This window comes from Falco punctatus, assembly GCF_963210335.1.
Source record: "Falco punctatus genome assembly, chromosome: 7".
In the NCBI taxonomy this organism is placed as follows: Eukaryota; Metazoa; Chordata; class Aves; order Falconiformes; family Falconidae; genus Falco; species Falco punctatus.
In genome coordinates this window covers 40,066,130-40,085,255 of record NC_137587.1, presented here as the reverse complement: position 1 = coordinate 40,085,255, position 19,126 = coordinate 40,066,130, and the positions used below count along the sequence as shown (strand labels likewise).

The 19,126-nt window shown below is 48.3% G+C and overlaps 1 protein-coding gene across 1 annotated transcript; it reads left to right on the top strand.

Moving 5' to 3' along the window:
* Positions 1-1,338: 1,338 nt before the first annotated feature.
* On the top strand, positions 1,339-14,008 carry CCDC198 (coiled-coil domain containing 198). The gene is made up of 6 exons (XM_080394530.1): positions 1,339-1,558; positions 4,736-4,812; positions 8,683-8,769; positions 9,454-9,552; positions 9,968-10,133; positions 12,571-14,008. The coding sequence occupies exons 1-6, from the start codon at positions 1,342-1,344 to the stop codon at positions 12,813-12,815; spliced, it is 891 nt and encodes a 296-aa protein (XP_080250656.1). The 5' UTR covers positions 1,339-1,341; the 3' UTR covers positions 12,816-14,008.
* Positions 14,009-19,126: the final 5,118 nt, after the last annotated feature.

Here is a 19,126-nt window from a genome sequence, read left to right as displayed (position 1 = left end):
GCGGGCTGCACAGCCCAGGCGGGTTTGGATGTCTCCAGAGAAGGAGACCCCACCGCCTCTCTGGGCGGCCCGGCCCAGCGCTCCGGCACCCTCACGGTAAAGACCTTTTTCCTCACATTCAGGTGGAACTCCCGTGTTGCAGCGTGTGCCTGTTTAGGGATTTGCTGGGTGATACCGGTCATTAACTGATGCAGCATTAAGGTGTTGTGCAGTGCTGTCAGGCTAACATCCTTGAGGCACAGAGCTGTACTGCAGCAAGGGGGGTGGGACCTGGTACTCATGATCTAGCCAGAAGGAACTGCATCACCTTTAACTGCAAGGAGCATCTCTTCGCTCAGAGATGAAGTGCTTGGAGCAGTATCAACCCCAGGTATATCCGTCCCTTTGCAATTCCCTTCCCTAAATCACTGTGCAACAGGCTGTGGTGCCATCCTGCGTGGCAGGTGGCAAAACCCATATGGCTTGGAAAGAAACCTGGCCAAGAGGGGGGCTTCGGTGGCACGTGGAGCAGGGGAACCCTCTGAGGACTTTGGCAGGGCCAAGGCCACAGCATTGCACCCAAGGTGAAACACCCAAATACAGCACAACAGACGCTAGCTTTAACATCCACGTAGGTTTTCCACTGCTCCGACACATCCATCATTGCATTTAATTCAGTTTTCACAAGCTGCTTAACAGGAATTACCTGTTCTCAGCAGGGGAGGGGGAAGGAAAAATAGACATTAAGCACTGAGAAACTCAGGAGAAAAGCAGGGTGTTGATTTTGTATTTTCATTTGAAAATATGACTCACTTTGGCCTGGATTTTCAGGTGGGTTTGTGCTGAAGCTGCATTTTTTCTGGCAGGAGCAAGGGTGGGTGACGCTCCCTGGCCAGCCCCTGTCCCTAGACCGCTTCTCCCATGCGGGGTGGGAGACAGTTTGACCCTTCTTGTTCTTCAAGGATTGAATTTCCCTTCCAAACCCTGAAGATTTAGCAAGAGAGCTGCTTGTAGAAATACCTCCAGCTCACCCAACAGTCAGCTAAGGTGGTGCTCCTGGTTGAAAACCACTTGCAGGTGAAAAAACAAAGCTTCCCTGGAGCTTGGTGCTGGCTCCTTGAGCTGCTTTCCACTTCTCTGTTAGCAGCAGCTTCCTCTCGTCCCTGCGGGGGAATGGCCAGGGATGGGTCAATGTTTAACCGACCTGGGAAGGACGTGTGAGCATGTCCACTGGAGCCAGCCCCAGCGCCTTGGCAGGGAGCTCCTCCGGCTCCAAAGCTGCTCACAAAGGTCCCTCCATGTTCAGGGAGGACAGTGTGTGAGGAGATTTTCCTTCTCCTTTCAAAGCCACCGCCCTGCAGAATGGGCCTGAGCTCTTCCAAGGCGCACCCCAAGGTGACCAAGGTGGCACCAATGGGTGCTGGGGAGGACATGCCTGCTCTTGCCACCCCGTACCAGCTCCCTGGTGTGCTGGGACAGCCCAGCCTGCACCCGCCAGCTGCAGCAAAGTGGGGAAAACCCACCTTTCACCAGGAACTTCCACCTCTCCGGGAAACCTGGTATGGGAGAGCTTCTACAGGTAAGGAGGTCATCACTGAAATATTGCAAAGCGCAGGGCAGAGAACCAAGGGGGCTCAGCTGGGGCTGTTGGTTTGCTTGCTGCTGCAGGGGCTGGGTGCAGGGGCGTGCACATGCCATTCTGCATCAGCAGCTTTTTGCCATTTCCAGGACATTTTAGCTTTGGGAAAACCCATTCCCCCAGACCTGTTTCAGAAAGCATCTGGGTCACCAGATTTCAGGATCCTTACTCCATCAGTCATCCCTCTGGGCATGGCCCCACTCCCCAGCATCGTCCTGGCACGCAATGACCCCAGCCTGAGTCTGAGCAAGCCCTTGCACAGCAGCCCCATAACTCTTTGGCCATATATGCATCCTGCTCACCTGCAGCTGCTGGGCATATAAAATCATTAGCTTAATTAGAGTTCGATTCTGGGTAATGTGCTCAGCAGGGTAAAACTCAGCATCAAAAAAATTTATAGCCATGTCTTGCACAGGGCTAATTTCATAAGCCAAGAGGCAGAGGAAGGCAGACACTATATAGCTGTGTGTGTTTTTCTACAAGTGGCGCCGTGCAGCCTCTCCTGCAGCCTTTCAGAGCAGGGTTTAAACTCCATCCATACCCAAGCCCTTCCTGGAGGTGAGGAAGGAGGTTTGCACCCATCTGAAAGTGGATGTGTAGCTCTGTGCAACGAGCGGGATGGTGACGAACGGCCTCCCCAGCCATGTTAGCTGGGCGTAGGGAGAAACGCCCACGAACGCCGGAGTGGTTTGAGAAAGGGCAGCGCAGAGGACGCAGGATCAGCAGCCCTAGCACCCTCCTCCCCTCTTTTCCATTTCCAAAAACAGATTTCTGACACACACCGAGCAGCATTAAGCAGAGCTGCTTCACCGGGGGGTAGATATTTCCTTCAGGGTCATTCACCAAGAGGCATCAGGTAAACGGTGAAAGCAAATAAACCTCTGGCACAATAGAGTGACGTTCCCAGAGCTGGAGGTCTTGGAGAGAATACAGATCAGGTCTGGCTGTACAGCAGGGGGCTTCAAGTATTTCATGACAGCAAGTACGACCAAATATTCCTGTTCTGGAAAACTACCATCACTGGGCATTTAACAAGTGCTTGTAAAGAACCATATATATTTATAAAAAGTTTTAAAATCCCTCAATAAATGTCATTTTCTATTACTTTTCATTTTCAGAAATAAAAAGAGTATGCTCAAGAGTACTTGAGCGATGTATTAGCTTGAGCTGCTGTCTAAATAAGCAAAGCCTCCAAGAGAATAAGTTTTGTTTGGTTTATGATGGTTCATCCTGACTTGTGTTAAATCCCACTTCCTCCAGTGGGGAGAATCTGCTGCTACTGGAGTGCAAGGGTGAAAAAAAAAAAAAATGAGAACGCCTTCAGCTCGGGCTTGGCACTGGCAGTACGGTACAGTGAGGCGATGGTCACTATTGCTGGCATCATGCAGGTGTGCCAGGGACCATCCCTGCACCAGGAACAAGCAGATTCGGGGACAGCAAGTACTTGGCCCCCAGTTCTGTATCTACAGAGGATAAGAGCAAATCCCATGCAAGACATAAGCATGGATAGGATGAGTGGAAATAATTTAAAACAAACAAACAAAAAACGCCAAACCAAACACACACAAAACAAACCATCAAATCTCACAAGGGAGAAATTCCCCAAAGCCATACCTCTCACCAGAACAACCTTCTCCTGAGTCCCAGCCCCTTGCCTGTGCCATGTTCCCAGCACCACAAGCCACCTCCTTACATTGTACTTCCCCATTAGAAATTCCCTATGCACCAATTTTTCCTGCAGATTGAGAAGCAATAATTTAATCAACCTCCTCTTGCTATTACAAGCTGCGGTTTCAGTACATGTTCCTCAGCAGCTGAAGTTTGTCTATGGAGAAGCCTCCTGCACTGGAAATTTTCACTTCAGGGACACATTCCTGCATGTGTGGAGCAGCCGCAGCTTTGCTCAGTGGTTAATCATTGCTGGTGCTCTGCAGAGCCCAGCAAACATTTATCTGATGGAGTCACCATCTCTTCCCATACCCCAACATGCTCCTTCACCTCCTCTGTCTTGTCCAAGTGCCCTGCCTTGGCAGTCTTCCATCGGGCTCATTTAAAGGGACCACTGAAGTCCCCATAAGGTCACCTCCAAATTATTCTTTTTAATATAGCTATTAAATTTAGCATCAGCTATAATGTAATTCCTGCACTTTATTCCCAAGTCTCCTCCCCTGTGGCCACCTTGGGGCTCCCACCACACAGGAACAGAAGCTGCTCAGCAACAACTCACTTGACTCCACCATATAAAATGGCATTTCAATGACCCAGGACCGTTTCTTTGGAGAGCAGATGGAATAGAAAAACTCTTTTGTAAGCCAAATACTTACTGCGCATGCAAGTATTTATTTGTGCAAGGGGTGGGAGGGAAAGGCAGCCAGCTGAGAGCATCAGTGCAGGACAGACCTGAGCTCAGGTCACATTCAGGCCTCAGCAAAAGCACTGCTTTAATAACTAACAGGTGAGTGCTGGGGGTGTAGCACCTTATTTCAGGCTGATTTCCAAAGATGAGGTTCTGTGATTGTACCACTTGTCCGACTGTAACCCACTAAATTCTGAGCGCACTGGCTGGCTGCATCCCAGTTCTGCTGTGGTTGGTAAAAGCATCAGAGATACTTCTTAGTTCCACCAAAAAAATAACAGTAATAAAGTCTCAGGCACTGAGCAGCAAAGAAAAGACTCAAACTGCTGCCTGTTCCCTGCTTCAAAAGGGCAGGCAGTGAGGAAGGGGCAAAGCTCAGAGGTTTCTTGGCCAGCTGATGGTCACAGGTTGTGGCAAGAGAAAAGGACCCTTGGTCACACGTGGGACCCAGGGAGTTGAGGAGGCCACAGGAGTTGCAGAGGATGGTTATTGTCACATACAAGATGAATGAGAGGTTGTAGAGGGAAGTAGGAGAGGTATATGGCAGACATTTTTTAGATGCCTCAGGCACAGGTACATCCTCACTTTATTTCTGCAGCTAATAGAATAATTTTTATACCACATGTTCCTGGAGTACGCCAAGAGACACTTTAGTAGGACATGTCAACTAAAAAATAGAGCAGAGAAACATTGCTGAGTACAGCCTAGCAGCTGATGATCACCCAATAGTTACTTCATCCATTTTTTCTTTCATCTTTAAGGGCCCCTTTCTTTCAACACCGTGCCAGAAAAGGGAGAAGCCAGCATCATTAAGCAGCACCCACCTCGAAGACCTCAAGTAAGGCGAGTTTGAAAAGCTCCCTATGAGTTGCTCTTATCGACCTGTTGACGTGGGCTTTCTCGGGGACATGGGCACAAGTCACAGCACCACAGAGGGGAAAACAAATACCGTACAGTAACGCAAGCAGGAGGTCCTGCCTTTAGATGATCCTCCCTGGATGAGCTTTATCACCACCCAAGTTTGTTATCTGGGCCGGAGCAGATATGCTGACCACAGAGAAGTTATTTTTGGTTCATTAGCACAAGACAAAGGCTACATCTTCTAAAACAGCCAAAGAGGGGCCAGTGCAGCCAGGCCCTGGACTTTGCCCACATGCCCGACTCCTCGCTGGCCAGCCCTCACGTGCTATGGAGGCACCCAGTGCAAACACATGCCCCAGCCAAATTTTAGTGCTCCCATGCGGCTGATGTGGCCAAGACTGAGCCCTTGGCAGAAGGGGTCCAACTTGCATCATGTGGGGCTGGATTTGCCTCTTCAGGCCAAATATCCCACCAGTGTCTGGTACCAGCAGACAGACGCGCTTTGCAATGGGGTCGGTGAAAATACAGAGCAAGTATTTTAGGATTCCATATTTGCTATACACGCTATGTACCCACACATACCTTTACCTTCTCCTCTCAACAGCATGGTATATACATATGCATACACACCCCTGTATATCTAGAGGCATAAAAAAAAATCCCCCCCAAAAAAACTTGTTCATTCCTCCTTGAACTCCTTCCTTTCCCCTTTTTACACTTCCCAGATCCCTTCCCCTCCCAGCCCTGAAACCCATGACTCTGCCTGACCTGGCAATTGGGCTTCCCCCCCCAGGAGTCACCACAACATAACTAGCACTCTAGAGATATATTTATATCCACATAATTTACTGCAGAGGAGGAAAGGAGACACAGCTAACATACCATGCTGCACAAAGACTAAAGTTGCTATTTCATTAAAAGAAAACTGAAAACCAACAGTGACAAGAAGCCCTCCACATGTGTTTTCTGTGCTGTTATTTTTCTGCACTGATGCTTACATACAAAACAAAACTGGGGTGGGGCTCAGGCCTTGGAGACCCCCCACCATGTGCTCGCAGGGCCAAGCTAGAGCTGTATTACCAGGATCGTACAACTCTTGCCATAAATCCGGTTATTTAAAACCCAAAGCTCGAGAATCACACTGCTTTCTGTGCTCCACCTGACTTTTCATTGCTTCTCCACACCCTCCCATACCAGCCAGCACACCTTCCAACGTTCAATCTCTTACCTGCTCATCACTGAGGATGCAAAGCTGCCAGAGTTTGACTCAGACTGAGTTCTCCCCTCTTCCCTATGTTCCCACAGAAGGTCATTGGAGACACCAGGTTCAGCCCTGCTCTGGATTGCCCCAGAGCTACAGCTCTTCCACTTTACTCCTCAGAACTTTCTCTTTCAGAACTCCTGCTTGAGGCTTTTAGCTGTGTTTCTTCCCTGCTGCTTGACCCAGGTCCAGGGGCTTCAAAACTGAGAGCAAAGAGGTCTCAGAGGGATAAAATCAGGCAGGGAAAAAGAACCACTTGTCCAAACCCCTCCAAGCACAGGTGCAGCAGGGTTTTACTTGGGAAACCACTCAGCTGCTGGAAATAACCACACACCCCCACCCCTGCTCTCATTTAGGCAGGACTTTCAATTAGAAATTAAAGACCAATGTTGTACCTGCTGCTGAGACCACTCTAAAAGAGCCCGGCTGTAATGGGGCGTATCAGCAGCCTAACTAGGCAGCTGGAGGGAGTCCTCGGGGTTGGGGGATAAATGGGGCCAAACACAGTTCCTGGCAGTTTAATCTCTGGAAGAGATGTACGTGTCCCACCTGGCTGTGTGCCTCTGTGGCACTCCTGTGGGTCCTGCAGTTTCGAGCAGCCCTGGCACTGCTGTGCATTACAGCAGCAAAGAGCTGCCCACGCTGGTAATCCTCCTTCCCAGCCACCTCTATTACCCCTTGCAATTAAAATCCTTAGGCAAACATCTTGCCTCCCTGCACTGCTTTGAGACACCCCTGTTTCTCCCTGAGAGCATCTCCGCTCTCCCACAATTTGGTGACAAACCCGCTCCATATGTTGCCCAACAGCACACCTGCTGAAGCCGGGGTGCTTTGCTCAAGCCTTCCTTGCGGTGATTAAGGTCTTTTTACTATAATAAAGGACAGAATTGCCACCAGACAGGGTCAGTTAAACCCGCTCCACTTAGGGCTGTGGCTCTGGCCATGACTGGTTGCTTCAGAGAGCATGGGTGGCCACCAACTATTGAATAACATGTCCATGGATTTGGTGGGAGGATGAGGCGGCAGCACCTGGAAGGAGCCCAGCTACGCCGTGTGAACTGTCACATGGAATCACAGCCACCTTTAGAAATCTCCTAACAGCACGTAATTTTTTGTCATTGATCTTAATTCCATTATGGCTGTATTAATGTATTATTTAAACACTGATAATACTCACTGCAGGATGAAGACACTGTTAATCCTACCCCATACTTCTGCCGTTGCTGTTAGGGACTGTAAACAGCTCCAGCAAAAGGCTTTTTTCCTATGGGAATATTTTCAAAGACAGCAGAGCAGGATGACGTGTCCTTCTCAAGGACTTTTAGAGGATTTCGGTCAGAGCGTATTTGCAGAGAAAAATCCTGTGAGGTTCACAGAGATAAAAGAAAAGAGTCAGTTTTCCAGCCTGTGACAGAACTTTATCCGAAAGCCTAAAAATTGGCTTCCCTGCCAGGCACAGCGAGATGGGCAGATAGATGTGGGAGTTTCTGTGCCTTCAGTGACCTGCCGCTGGCTGCCTTGATGGCACCTCGGGAGTGATGCACAGCCCGGACCACAGCTTGTGGTGTCACATGCTGCCATCTAGTGCCATTTTTTTAAGTTTCATATTCAGTTTTGTGGGGGGGTTTTCTGATGCTGAGAGACAGGTGAACTTGGTGTTGGCTAACGGGAAATTCCCCCTTTACATGATGCTGCTGACTTCTTTTCTCCTGCATTTTTGCACTGATTTAGAGGATGCTTCAAAATTATAGCTCAGGCTTTGGCAGCAGTTCAGTGCACGCAGAGACTTGTCACCATTTATTGGACACTAGTTCATATTCAAGGAGTTAATGATGTCCCCTCATGAAGTGTAAGTCAGGTCTTACCGATGAAGTCCTTGATGATGCTCCCTTTAATTTTTACGGAAGCCGTACTGAGCTGCCATCCTAGAAGGGGACACCAGCAATATCAAGCCATGAAATGACCCAGTATCATCTAGTAGTTTGGCATCATCTAAGGAGGTAATTTAGCTCCTTAAGATAACAATCCATGCTCAGAGCAGTCTGTAAAGCAAGTCTCTGCCCACTTCCATTAGCCTCCAGGAAAGGCACTTTGTACCACGCACAGTTCTGCAGGGAAAGGTCTTAGGTTAATGTAAAAGAGATTGGTTAGACACTGGGGACGGTGCTCTGGGTCTCAAGTAACTGGGATCTACCCTTGGATGACCTGCTAGGAGACTTTATATTAAAGTATGATATGTGTCCATGCTTCAGCTTTGACATGAAGCAATCCCAGCTGGGGTATGTCTTCACCCTGGTCTTGGGCACTGTTGAGACTCAAAGAGAAATACCTACAGGCATGAAACTAGTGTCAAACTGGGGTTTTGCTGCTTTGACTGTAATGCAGGAGATCCCCCCAGTTTTGTCTTCTCCTGAAGGACCAAAGTGTTCATCTTGCTGAGCATCCACTAGAGATGTCAATCTCTTCCCTGTATTCTAAGCAGCTGGGCCAGAATTGGAGCTGGAAAAACGTCAAGGTAGTTTCATATCAGTTTTTATGATTGTATGGAACAACCAATGCTGAATATTATAAATATTGGACTTGCAGAGGCTTGAACCTGCTGGTCCTCTGCAAGCAATTGCTCCTGCAAAGCCCTGGAGTCAGCAAGAAGTGTCTCCAATCCCCAGAATGAAGGTAAGCACACAGGTCAAGCCCTGTGCGTGAGTCATTGCTGGCTGCAGGCTCCCTTCCCTCACAGTTTGGGCATCCCAAGGAGTTCTGGTTTGCACTGGCTGCACTACTGTCCCTGGCTGAGCCTGGGAACTTGCTGAAACACTGGTGTGTGGGTGAAAGGAAACAAGGGGAAAGCTTCTGAATCTCCAGCGTGACAGTTGCCTGAATGAGGACCTGCTGAGCCAGGACCTTAAATATTTTTGAGGCTAAAGGTTTGAGGACCACTCTTTAAACCTGAGCAACTCGAACCTGTCACTTGCAGCTGGCAGGGAGAAGACTGCAAGCGCTGTGTGCTGTAACCACTGCTGGCAGTCCCAAACGTGCAAAAGTGTTTCCTTCCTTTGGATGATGAAATTTTCTTGGACAGCCGGCTCAAAGTAGTAACACCTTGGGGGGAAGAAGCATGTGTACATTGTTTTAATGACGATTTTTTTTTTCCCCATCATGCCCCAGAGCTGTGAGATAAACTGCAAGCACAGTGGAAATCTGTGATAAATTTCTGCAAGTTGGCTGCACAGGGAGATGCTGGCTGCCTTTATCTGGGGAGGCCCTGAGGGGCTGGGTGTGGGTTTGCAAGCTGGCGGCTGTTCCGTTCTCTTTCAAAACCTGCAGGTGTATTTATTTACATTTTTTAATACCTCGTAGGCTCTGGAGAAGAGGGGGCAAAGCCCGAGACACCTCCCTGGCAGACGTCAGCACTTGCACAAGCTGCAGATGCTGGACTTGACCCGCAAGCGCCGAGAGGTAATGCCGAGATGGATCTGGGGAGAGGCTGGGTATACACTCGTATGGGGGTCTGCCCATCCCCAGTGCCTCTCCCACGGACTGGGATGCTTGAAGCCTCTTTCTGGGAAGGTCAAACGAAGCATTCCTATGGCTCAGGCAGAGGAGAGGTGGGGAGCTTCCCCAGGGCCCCTGTATATTTGTGGGTTTTCCAACATTTTGCCCTCACTTAGCTGCGGCTCATGGAGAAACCAAAAATCTCTGGCCGGCTCATGCTCTATCACATACCCAGTTTGGCAAATACTATTTGCTTGGGTTCAACTACTCAGCTGTGTAATTATTTTCAACGCTAACCCCCTAATGATATGCTGCATTGAGCTGTTAAAATGTGTTTGCTCCTCTGGTGCTTGTGTTGACGACTCATTTGCAAACCCAGGCAGAGCTGAAGCGAAATCTCCACAGGGAGGCAAAAATCAATAAACAAAAAATCAAGGAATTCAGCCCAAAGAAAGTTCTTGACACTTTCCAGAGAGGCAACAGCGCCGAAAGCCAAGACCTCGTCCCTGCTGAGCACAATCAGTGTTTTCACGGAGACGATGGTGGTAAGTAGAATAAATTTCCAAGGCAATGTAGAACTCGCTAGTCTCTTAAATGTCATCAGAGAAGTTTCCCCATGGAAGCTGCTTGCACTGCTCCATCTCCTGCAGCGGCACAGTGCAAGTTCAAAAGACTGGTGGGGGGAAGGTGGAGAGATGTGTTCATAAGACAAAGCGTTGGGATGCCTCAGAGCAGGACGCAGGTCTCTGGTCTGCTTCTCTGACAGCACCCAAACGGACCCAAGCAGATGCGAGTTAAGCGCCATGGACTGGCCATAGGGGCGTAAACCCAAAGTCCTTAGGGCCAGGCCCCTGCGGCAGCAAGTTCTCACTGACAGGAAAGTCTTAGCTTGTCCCACATGTCCCCTGCACAGCAAACTAAGCATGAGGACAGAGGGTGTCCCTGGGGTCCCACGTCCGTGGAGAGTCAGGGAGTCCATCAGGCAAAACTGTCCCAGGTGGTGAACATACAGGATGCTGCAAAGGTGAGCATACACAGGCTGGGGGGAACCTCTGAAGCTCCACCAACGTAATGGCCAAAGGGATGAAGGAGAAAAAGAAAAAGGAAAATGGCTGCCTGAAGACCAACCCTTTTACCCGGTTTTGCCCCCTGCCCTCTGCCCCAGCATGGGACACCTCCTGCCTGAGCCTGGGGTGTGCTCAGGTGGACACAGGCTGTGACAACATCACAGTGGTGACTCCGGCAGCATTGGCAGTCTCTGATTAAAATGTGCCCTGACAGCTTTCCTTCAAGCACAAGACATGAGTTACTCTGGCACAGTCTCCACCACAACACGCATCCATCCTCAGCTGGGGAGCTGAAGCCAAGCCCAGCCCCACGCTGGCCCATGCGGGCACAGAGCTGGTCCCTTCCTGGAGGGAGCGCAGGGCTGAACTGGGGCAGCTGCAGGCACCCATGGGTACCCAACTGTGCTGTTCCCTGGCAGACGTGGTGCACAGGGTGCAAACAGCCAGCTCACCTCTTCAGCTGGGGTCCAGCAGGGCAGGCTTCAGAAGATCTCTTCTACTGCACCATGCTGGTCACATACCAAAATTTTCTGCTCTGAAAAAATGTGTGACGTATCCCTTGCAGCAAAAAGGAAACCTGGATGATTACAGATCGCTGGGTATTTTCAGGGATCTTTTGAGACTGTTTTTTGGCAGAACAGTCAGCCTTGCCTCTCCCCTTTGACATGCATGAAGGACTGAAAGAGGGTACCCACACAACACCGCAAAAAAAAATGTTCAACACCTTGCAGTAAATCTTCTCTGGCAGAGCCTTGGGCACATTGGGAAGCTGGAACTGGGTTCAGCAGAGGGAAAAAAGTGGAGAACGGACTGCTCGAGCAACAGCTGCCAGAGATTTGCTCCTGGCTTCAGCATTGCATGGTCCACCAATGTGTTGCATTCACATGCATGATGTAGCCTCTGGACATCTGCCATTTTTAAAGGACCATGGGGTAAATGTTCACAGTCACTGAGGTTACTCATGTTTCAGGTTTAGTTTTATTTGGAAACCATTTCACACAGCCCAGGGCCAGGCAATTTCCATCGCAGATTTGCATCCCTCTGGGTGATATGTAATTAAGGTGAGATGCTCCCGGTTAGATGATTTCCAGCCATGGCTCCGTGTTACTTCAACATCTGATGTGAAAACGCATCAGGTACAATTCATTTAACAGTGACAGATCTCAGGCTCTCTTGGGCACGTGGTCCGTCACAGGAGGGAGCACAGCACGGTCAGCGCCACGGTGATGCCAGCAAACACTGAGCAGGGGCTTTTCCTTCCCCCGCCGGCCCTGAGGACAGGCGAGCAGCAGGAACAGGGGTAGCGTGAATCTGGAGTGCTGACCTACCGTCCTTCGTGCTTGCGCTGGTTGATGCAGGCTAGGGGAGCAGCCGGGGGGGGTTGAAGGTGCTAAGGCACGTAAGGTGACCTCACTGTCCCTAATGAAGGGGAAATCAAAGCGAATCTCAGCTGCCACTTTGTGCTGACATCCCCGAGGCACAAGCCCTGTTCTGCGTTGCTTGCACATGACAACCTTCGGCAGAGGCTGGAAATGTATCACTGAGGGTAAAAATGCTTAAATTGGTGAAAAACTTGTCTGGCGGTGAACTTTCGCCAGGAGAAAGGGGAACAGACTTGGCTGCTCCTATTCCCTTGTGTTTCTTCACCTCAGCTCTCTTCTGCTTGGGGATAAAACAATATTGCCTCTTGCCAGACTATAATTTCACCAAATATAATCCTGAGTATATTAAACCTTTATATTATACCTTACCCTGCCCGGCCCCGGGCATGAGTCTAGTCTTAGAGGGATCTCTCAGGATCTTCTTTGCATGCCTCCAGCTGCCCATAGCCATTTCCAGCCAAACTCTAGGGGACTGGGCATGCAGCTCTGCAAAATTATGACTTTTTTTTTTTTCTTTTTTTCCTCTCCTCAAGGAAATATGTGGGGTGGAGGACTCTCCAGGCAGCATGACGGGGCCAAACGCTCTCCAGGCAGGAGCGGGAAGGTTGACCTGTGGTTCTGCAGGGAGCCGCAGATGAAGGATCTGTTCTGGGACACCTCCAGCACAGGGTCTGAGGATTGGGAAAGGGAAGAGAAGATTCACCGCAAACCTACACTTGTGAGAACCAAGACAGAGAGAATTTCTGTCTTTGATGACTTCTTTGACCAGGATTTCTAGTGGCATGGCTTGGGGCAAGAGAGATGTGCTGAAGAAATATGTCCCAGCAGCTCTGGTGGGGCTGAAAACCTCCCAGATGGGTGGACCGAGGGTGCAGACGCAATGTTGGCTGTAAGCGGCGTTTCTGGGAGTATGGGCCAGTGGAAAAGACAGCTGGAAATGAGGAGACCACTGATGTGGAGTAAATAATGACTGTCTGGGTTATGTGGCTGAATCAAAATATCTGAGGGGAAAAGCAGTTTGGACTGATCTGAGGGAAAAAGGAGCTTGGACTGAGCAACAGTGAAGTGGGGACAGAGGGAGGAGGAGGAGGTTGGCAAAAAAAACCCGAGCAGAAGCTGGAAAAAATTCTGGGTTAATACGAAGTTCCCACTGAAATGAAATGTTTTGCTTGCCTTTGGGTTACTCAACCTTTCTGTTTGACTTTTTAACCTTATATCTTTTTCTAAACCACAAACCCCCAGTTCAAAATATAAGGTAAAAACATTCATTTAGGAAGTCTTTAAAATAAATACTCTGGCATTTCTAAAATTCCATTTTTAACTTTTTTAATTATTATTATTATTTATTTTTTATCTCCTCTCATCCCCTGCCCTGGATACAGAAGTACATGTACTTTCTTTGCTTCTAACCTCCCGTTCTATAGATAGTAGATAGTCTTCTGAAAAAGCTGGCTTTTGGTCACTTGTTTTCTCTGTTCAGGGTTCAATGCTGCAAAGTGAAGGGTAGAAACTGAGGGATCCCCAGCGATTCCTGCAGACGCTACCCCGGTGGTGCTGGTCAAGGCTCCTGTGTCCACCCAGAGTTTGAACAAGCTGCCCCATTGCAATCAGACATTTCCATGTATATTGGAAAAGATGGTTATATGAAGGGTATCAGATCTATCAAAGAGATTCTTGCAGTTTCCATCTCTCCTAAACTGTATTTTTTCATAAAATTATCTGCTTTTCCTTATAAAGTCATTTGTTATCTGAAAGGGAACTTCACCCTGTGCTGTCTCCTATCTGCTTGTCTTCATAGGTCTGTAAAGGCCACTGCAGTAAATCATCGGCTTTCTGGAACACATTAAGTCATTCAAGCACATATATAAAATGAGATTACAGTTACACATCACGTAGTGATTTCAATGTGACAAACTGGATATGCAGGGCCCCGGGGCTATACAAGGGAGGGAGAGAGCCCACCACCAGCCCTGGCCAGCCCACCACCAGCCCTGGCCGTGACAAAAAGATCTGCCTGTTCCCAGAGTCAATTTTGCTTCTGTTTGCAGTTGCAGAGCTGGCAAAGGGCATTCACTCTTCCTTGTGCCTCCTGCATGTCTCCCTAGGTTGCTTTCGTAAGCAACTGGTGTCTCTTAAACTATCAGGGGGTAAAACATCTTCAAATCAGCTAATTGCCACAGGGCAGGGACTCCAGGAGTAACAAATACAATTCCCATCACAGTGACTTTCCTTTCCTTCAGCTGGAAATCTTATCCTCTAATTTTTCAAGTCGAGGCATCCAGAATAACTAGATCTGGAGTCGGTTCTCAATTATCCAGGACAGCACAGGGCTTGAGCAGCTTGGGATGGATGAAACATGTCCTGCATCACTGTCTCAAACCTGCGCAACCTCCCACAAAGCTGTTTTAGATGTGTCTGCCCTGCATCCTCAGCTTCCTGGATTACAGAGCCAGAAAAAGAGCAGACGACACGTTTTTACATGTATTTAGGGGAATCAGACACCCGTGGCTGACTCAGTTTCAATGCTATTTAGCTCAAGCTTTATTGAAAATCCCAGGCAGAGCGGGAGTTGGAAATCACAGCCAAAGCCCCAAATCAAAACTGGAGCCTCCAGCACAGCTTCCCAGCACTGAGCTTCTCTGTCCTGATTTCACCTCTCTCTCTTTTTGACATCCCTAAATGTATAGCCTGTCTCTATGCTTCATGGAGAAAACTGTTCCTTGGAGAAAGCCTGCACTTATGCATGATTTCACAGAAAAGCCAAGAAAACAAACCCCAACACAGAGAAGGAAGAAGAACAAAAATTATTTTAATGAGATAGGAGAACTGCTCGTGGCTAACGAGTCTGTGTGTTTTAAAAATGCCCTGAGAACTTCGCTGATAAACATGGTCATCATGTGTGAGCTGGAAATATCGTGAGAGCTTTGGATTCGACGTTGAGGGTATGCTGAAAAGGTCAATGATTTAATGGGCTGGAACAATTAATCTGGCACTTGTCTATACACCTGTTCTCTTAATGATGTGACACATCTCCCTTCTGTGTTCCCATCTGTCAACAATTAAGCTATAATTGGTGGAAATGCAATTTATTTCAGATAGAGCTGATTAGTTTTCCAATAATCATGTTGCCAGCCCTGAGGAAGAGTGCTGCCCATGGAGAAGTGTATGTGGACCAGTCAATCCATATCACAGACTGTGCAGAGAAGAGACTCTGAGCATTAATTTATCAATTTACGGTGTGCAAAATGTGCTCTAATGGAGGCAATAAAATCAGAAAACCCACTTCCTAATTCTGGTGCTCGACATTGTTTGACTGCGCTGCCCTCGGTTGTATCAATTCACCATAACCTGTAGAGGGGCAGATGGCAACTCATCCTCTTATGTTTCCTAACATCCTTCCAGAGGCTGGAAATGAAAATGTTTTCTCTATTACTAAAGGTGAAACTTGGGCTTTTCTACAAATTACAGAAGATGGAAAAAACCCCACAACATGTGTGCTGCAACTCAACAAGGAAGACTTTACAGGGCTGTTTTTCTGTCGAATAGCTCCCGATTCCAAATGCTCGATATTAGCTCATCGTTTCAGGGTTGAGTCATTACAGTCAAATACGGAGAGGATGAAACTTGCCACTCAACAGAGCACACAGCTTCAACCCAAGTCACGCACCACAGAAACCCGTGGCTGTGTATCAGCAGACCCCCTCACCTTGATGCCCGCCTGCCCCCCGGGGAGGAGGGGCTGCAGCACTGCTGCATCCTGGCTGGCAGGCACAGGTGCGGGATGAGTTTTAAAGGATAATGATGAGGAAACCTGTGTAAGCTTTGATTTTGGTGGTGCAGAGCAACGCATAGTCAGAGGAAGAAGAGCCAAGAGGGAAGGTTTCAGAGCAGGGAAGCAGAGTGAGATTTGTCTGACCTAATTCTGGTTATCTAAGGGCTGTGAAGGTGATATAAAACAGTCACTTACTCTGTTTATAGCTGAGAGCGCAGGAGAAGGAGTAAGGGGTGTCTCCAGGGGTGAGGTTTCCTCCATCTGTTCTTGGATGGGGTGAGTTACCTGCTGGTTAAAAAGGCATTTGCGTGGCTATCTCACACACCCTCTCAGCTTTGAGGCAAGGCTGGACCCATCCTGCAGGTTAAACGTGTCTCCACACAGGAGCTTGCTGAGGCAGGAGCTGCTCAGCCCAGACGCAGCACCTTCAGAGAATTCATGTTTTCAGTTTTCACCAAAGTGGAGATTTTATGCAGTGAATGATGTGGCTATGGGCATCAGCAGACAGCACAGCCCTGAAGAAAGGGGCCATGTAGGCCAGGTAGACCCCTGCCCCAAAGCATAAGGGGCATTTGATCTTCCTAGTGGAATGGTTATAAGATATTTCTGGTGGCGGCATGAACATGGGTAAAACCAAGTTCTTCCCGGTCAGGATTAGCTGAACTGGTTTTACTGAAACCTTAAAACCCAATGATAATGCTCAGCCTGAAGCAGACAACTGAGCTGGGGGAAATCGGCACCAGCAGTTAATGTCTGGCAAAACCATTAGTAATTAAATACACAACTTATAAGAGGAGACATCAATGAACCTTACCTCTGTATTTAAAAAAGCAGCCAGGTTGCTATAATATCTCTGTTATTGCTTCCGAGCAGAAAAAATATTAGTTTATGCTTAGTAAAGAGAGTTAGGTAAATAAAGTTGAACAAAGCCACGCTGTAACTGGATCTCATAGAATAGTCTGGATTAATGTGATTTTCTAACCTCCCTGGGCTCTGTCCCACCTGGTGCTCAGAGTATTTGACCTCCTCATGAACACGAGTTTTCAGCATCCTCCCTTCCCTAACACACACACACACTCAAAAGCAGAAAAAACCCACTATCAAAGCCGCGGGGATGTATCCACTAACCTTATTTAAACCTTTTATCTGCCCTGCCTCACTGGAAGGAAGGTGTGTGACAGGCAGCTGGGATTGCTTCAATCTGCTTACACAAAGCCGGGAGAGAAAAGCACCCAAGAACATCGACTTGAGCAGCTCCATTTCAGGCTGTACATGAAGATTAAAGTATTATCATCAGCTTGAAAAATATCAGCCATGGCACGTTTTCATTTGTCTAAACAGCTACCCTCAGACTGTACTGTGATAGCACAGCCCTAAACCTGTTGCTTTCCAACGCTGGAAACAGCAATTAAGAATTTACGGTTTCCAGCTTTAAATAATTCCTGAGCAAGGTCAAGAGATGGCACAAGGGTCCCCTGATGAATTAAGAGGAGGGAGGCAGCTCCCGTTTCTCTTCTGAGCCTCTTTACCTGCTCCGGTATGGGATATTGCCCTTCCTGGGATGTCCTCTCCCTCCCAGCAGTGCTGGTGCAGGGATCTCTGGCCCAGGGAGAACACGCTCCATCTCCATCCATGTGACAGAACTGCCCACAGAGAACCTCCTGTTCTCGCAGGAGTGAGAAAAATATTTAATTCTTGCTTAGCACAAGGGTTGTAGCTTTTTGCCACCTACTGACACGCTGTGGGAACGGCTCATCCTGTGAATTCCTACAGAAAGGCTTAATCACTTGCTGGCTCTGGCTGAGAGCACATTCAGCATCTGCTAAGTGGTCTGCAAAAATAAAAGAAAGAGTAAATACCCTACTTGGCACACTGACAGGAGGGCAATGTGTATTTGATCGGTTGTTCCTTGCTATAATTCCCTCCTTGATCCATCCTTTGAGCACCTCGTTTCATCATTCCAGAGAGCAGGGACATGGCAGAAATCATGCATCACACTTGCAAAACAAAGCCTTGATTTCTTACCCTTCTATCTTCCCCCACTTCATCTATTTCCCCCCGCCTTCATCTCCCTCTCAAAGCCCTGCCTGGCTCTTGCCTTTAACCCAAGGGACTTCCCTTCTTCCTTAGCTCTGCTGAAGACTGGTGATCAATGAACAGAAGGTCCCTGCAGGACCCTGCTCATTGCTCAAGCTTAATTTAAATCTTGTTTTGATGCCTTCAGCAATGCTCAAAGCTAATAGTGCTAACACATTGCTCAGAGTGGACTTCAGCCCCTGTGAGGGAGCCAAGCGCACGTGTTCATGTCTCCTGCCAGAGATGCTGAACAAGGCATCGCCTCTGCAGCCGCAGTTCTGATGCAGCTCTTGTCCCCTCGCAGAGCTGCAAGGAAGCTCAGCTGACCTGACACCTCTCTGTCCTTACAAACACACTCACCCTTGGCCTCTCAGTGGCTCTTAACAGAAACAGGAGCCTTTACAAAGTGTCGTCTGTATTAAGAGATACCTGTGTCAGTCCTAGGAAGCCTTAAATCTGGGGAATCCTTCATCTGCTCAGAGCTTCTCTCATTTTGGTCCACGCAGCTTTTCTTCATGTTCACTCCCACCAGCGGTGTGCTTTGCCAGTGCACACTCGCAATGAGGGGCTAGAGCAAAACTCTGTTGTGTTGCTGATCCAGCCTCCAATTTCCCTGTCCCTCCTAAGTCGCCCTGAGACGCAGCAGATACCCGTGCTGGCATTAGCTGGTAGTCCAGGCAGACTGTAAATGACCCCTTTAATTAAACCAGGTTTTATGCAGCACAGGATTTAACATCCAAAATTACTTCGGTACTCAATTAAAATGCTAGATAACTGTTCTGGGAGAAAAGAGGAGCAAGAAAGTGCCAGCTTTGCAGTCACCCCTTGCAGAAACACACTTTTCATTAAACACTGAGAACTGAACACTTGCCTTTCACTGGTAGCCACTTGATCTCAGTTACAAACACCACCCAAAAGCAATCAAAGTGGCTCACAACTTATTCAGTACAGCAAAAAAGGGCTGAGCTTAAAAGCCAGGTGGTCCTTCTAGCTAACACACAAATCACCTCTGTCAGTTTAGCCGAGCTGACCTAAAAATACAGCTTTTTGCCACACAAAGCCTCCCTTCTGAGACTTGCTGGAGCTGATTTTTCTTACAGTGCTCCTCTGTCTGGAGGAGAAGCTACTGAAGCTTCATTTTGCTATGTCACACTACACGGGGACTGTGAGCCCATTACTGCTTCAGTGTGACGAGGACTGATAAAATAACACACTTAAAGCATTTTTAAGGTCAGATGGAG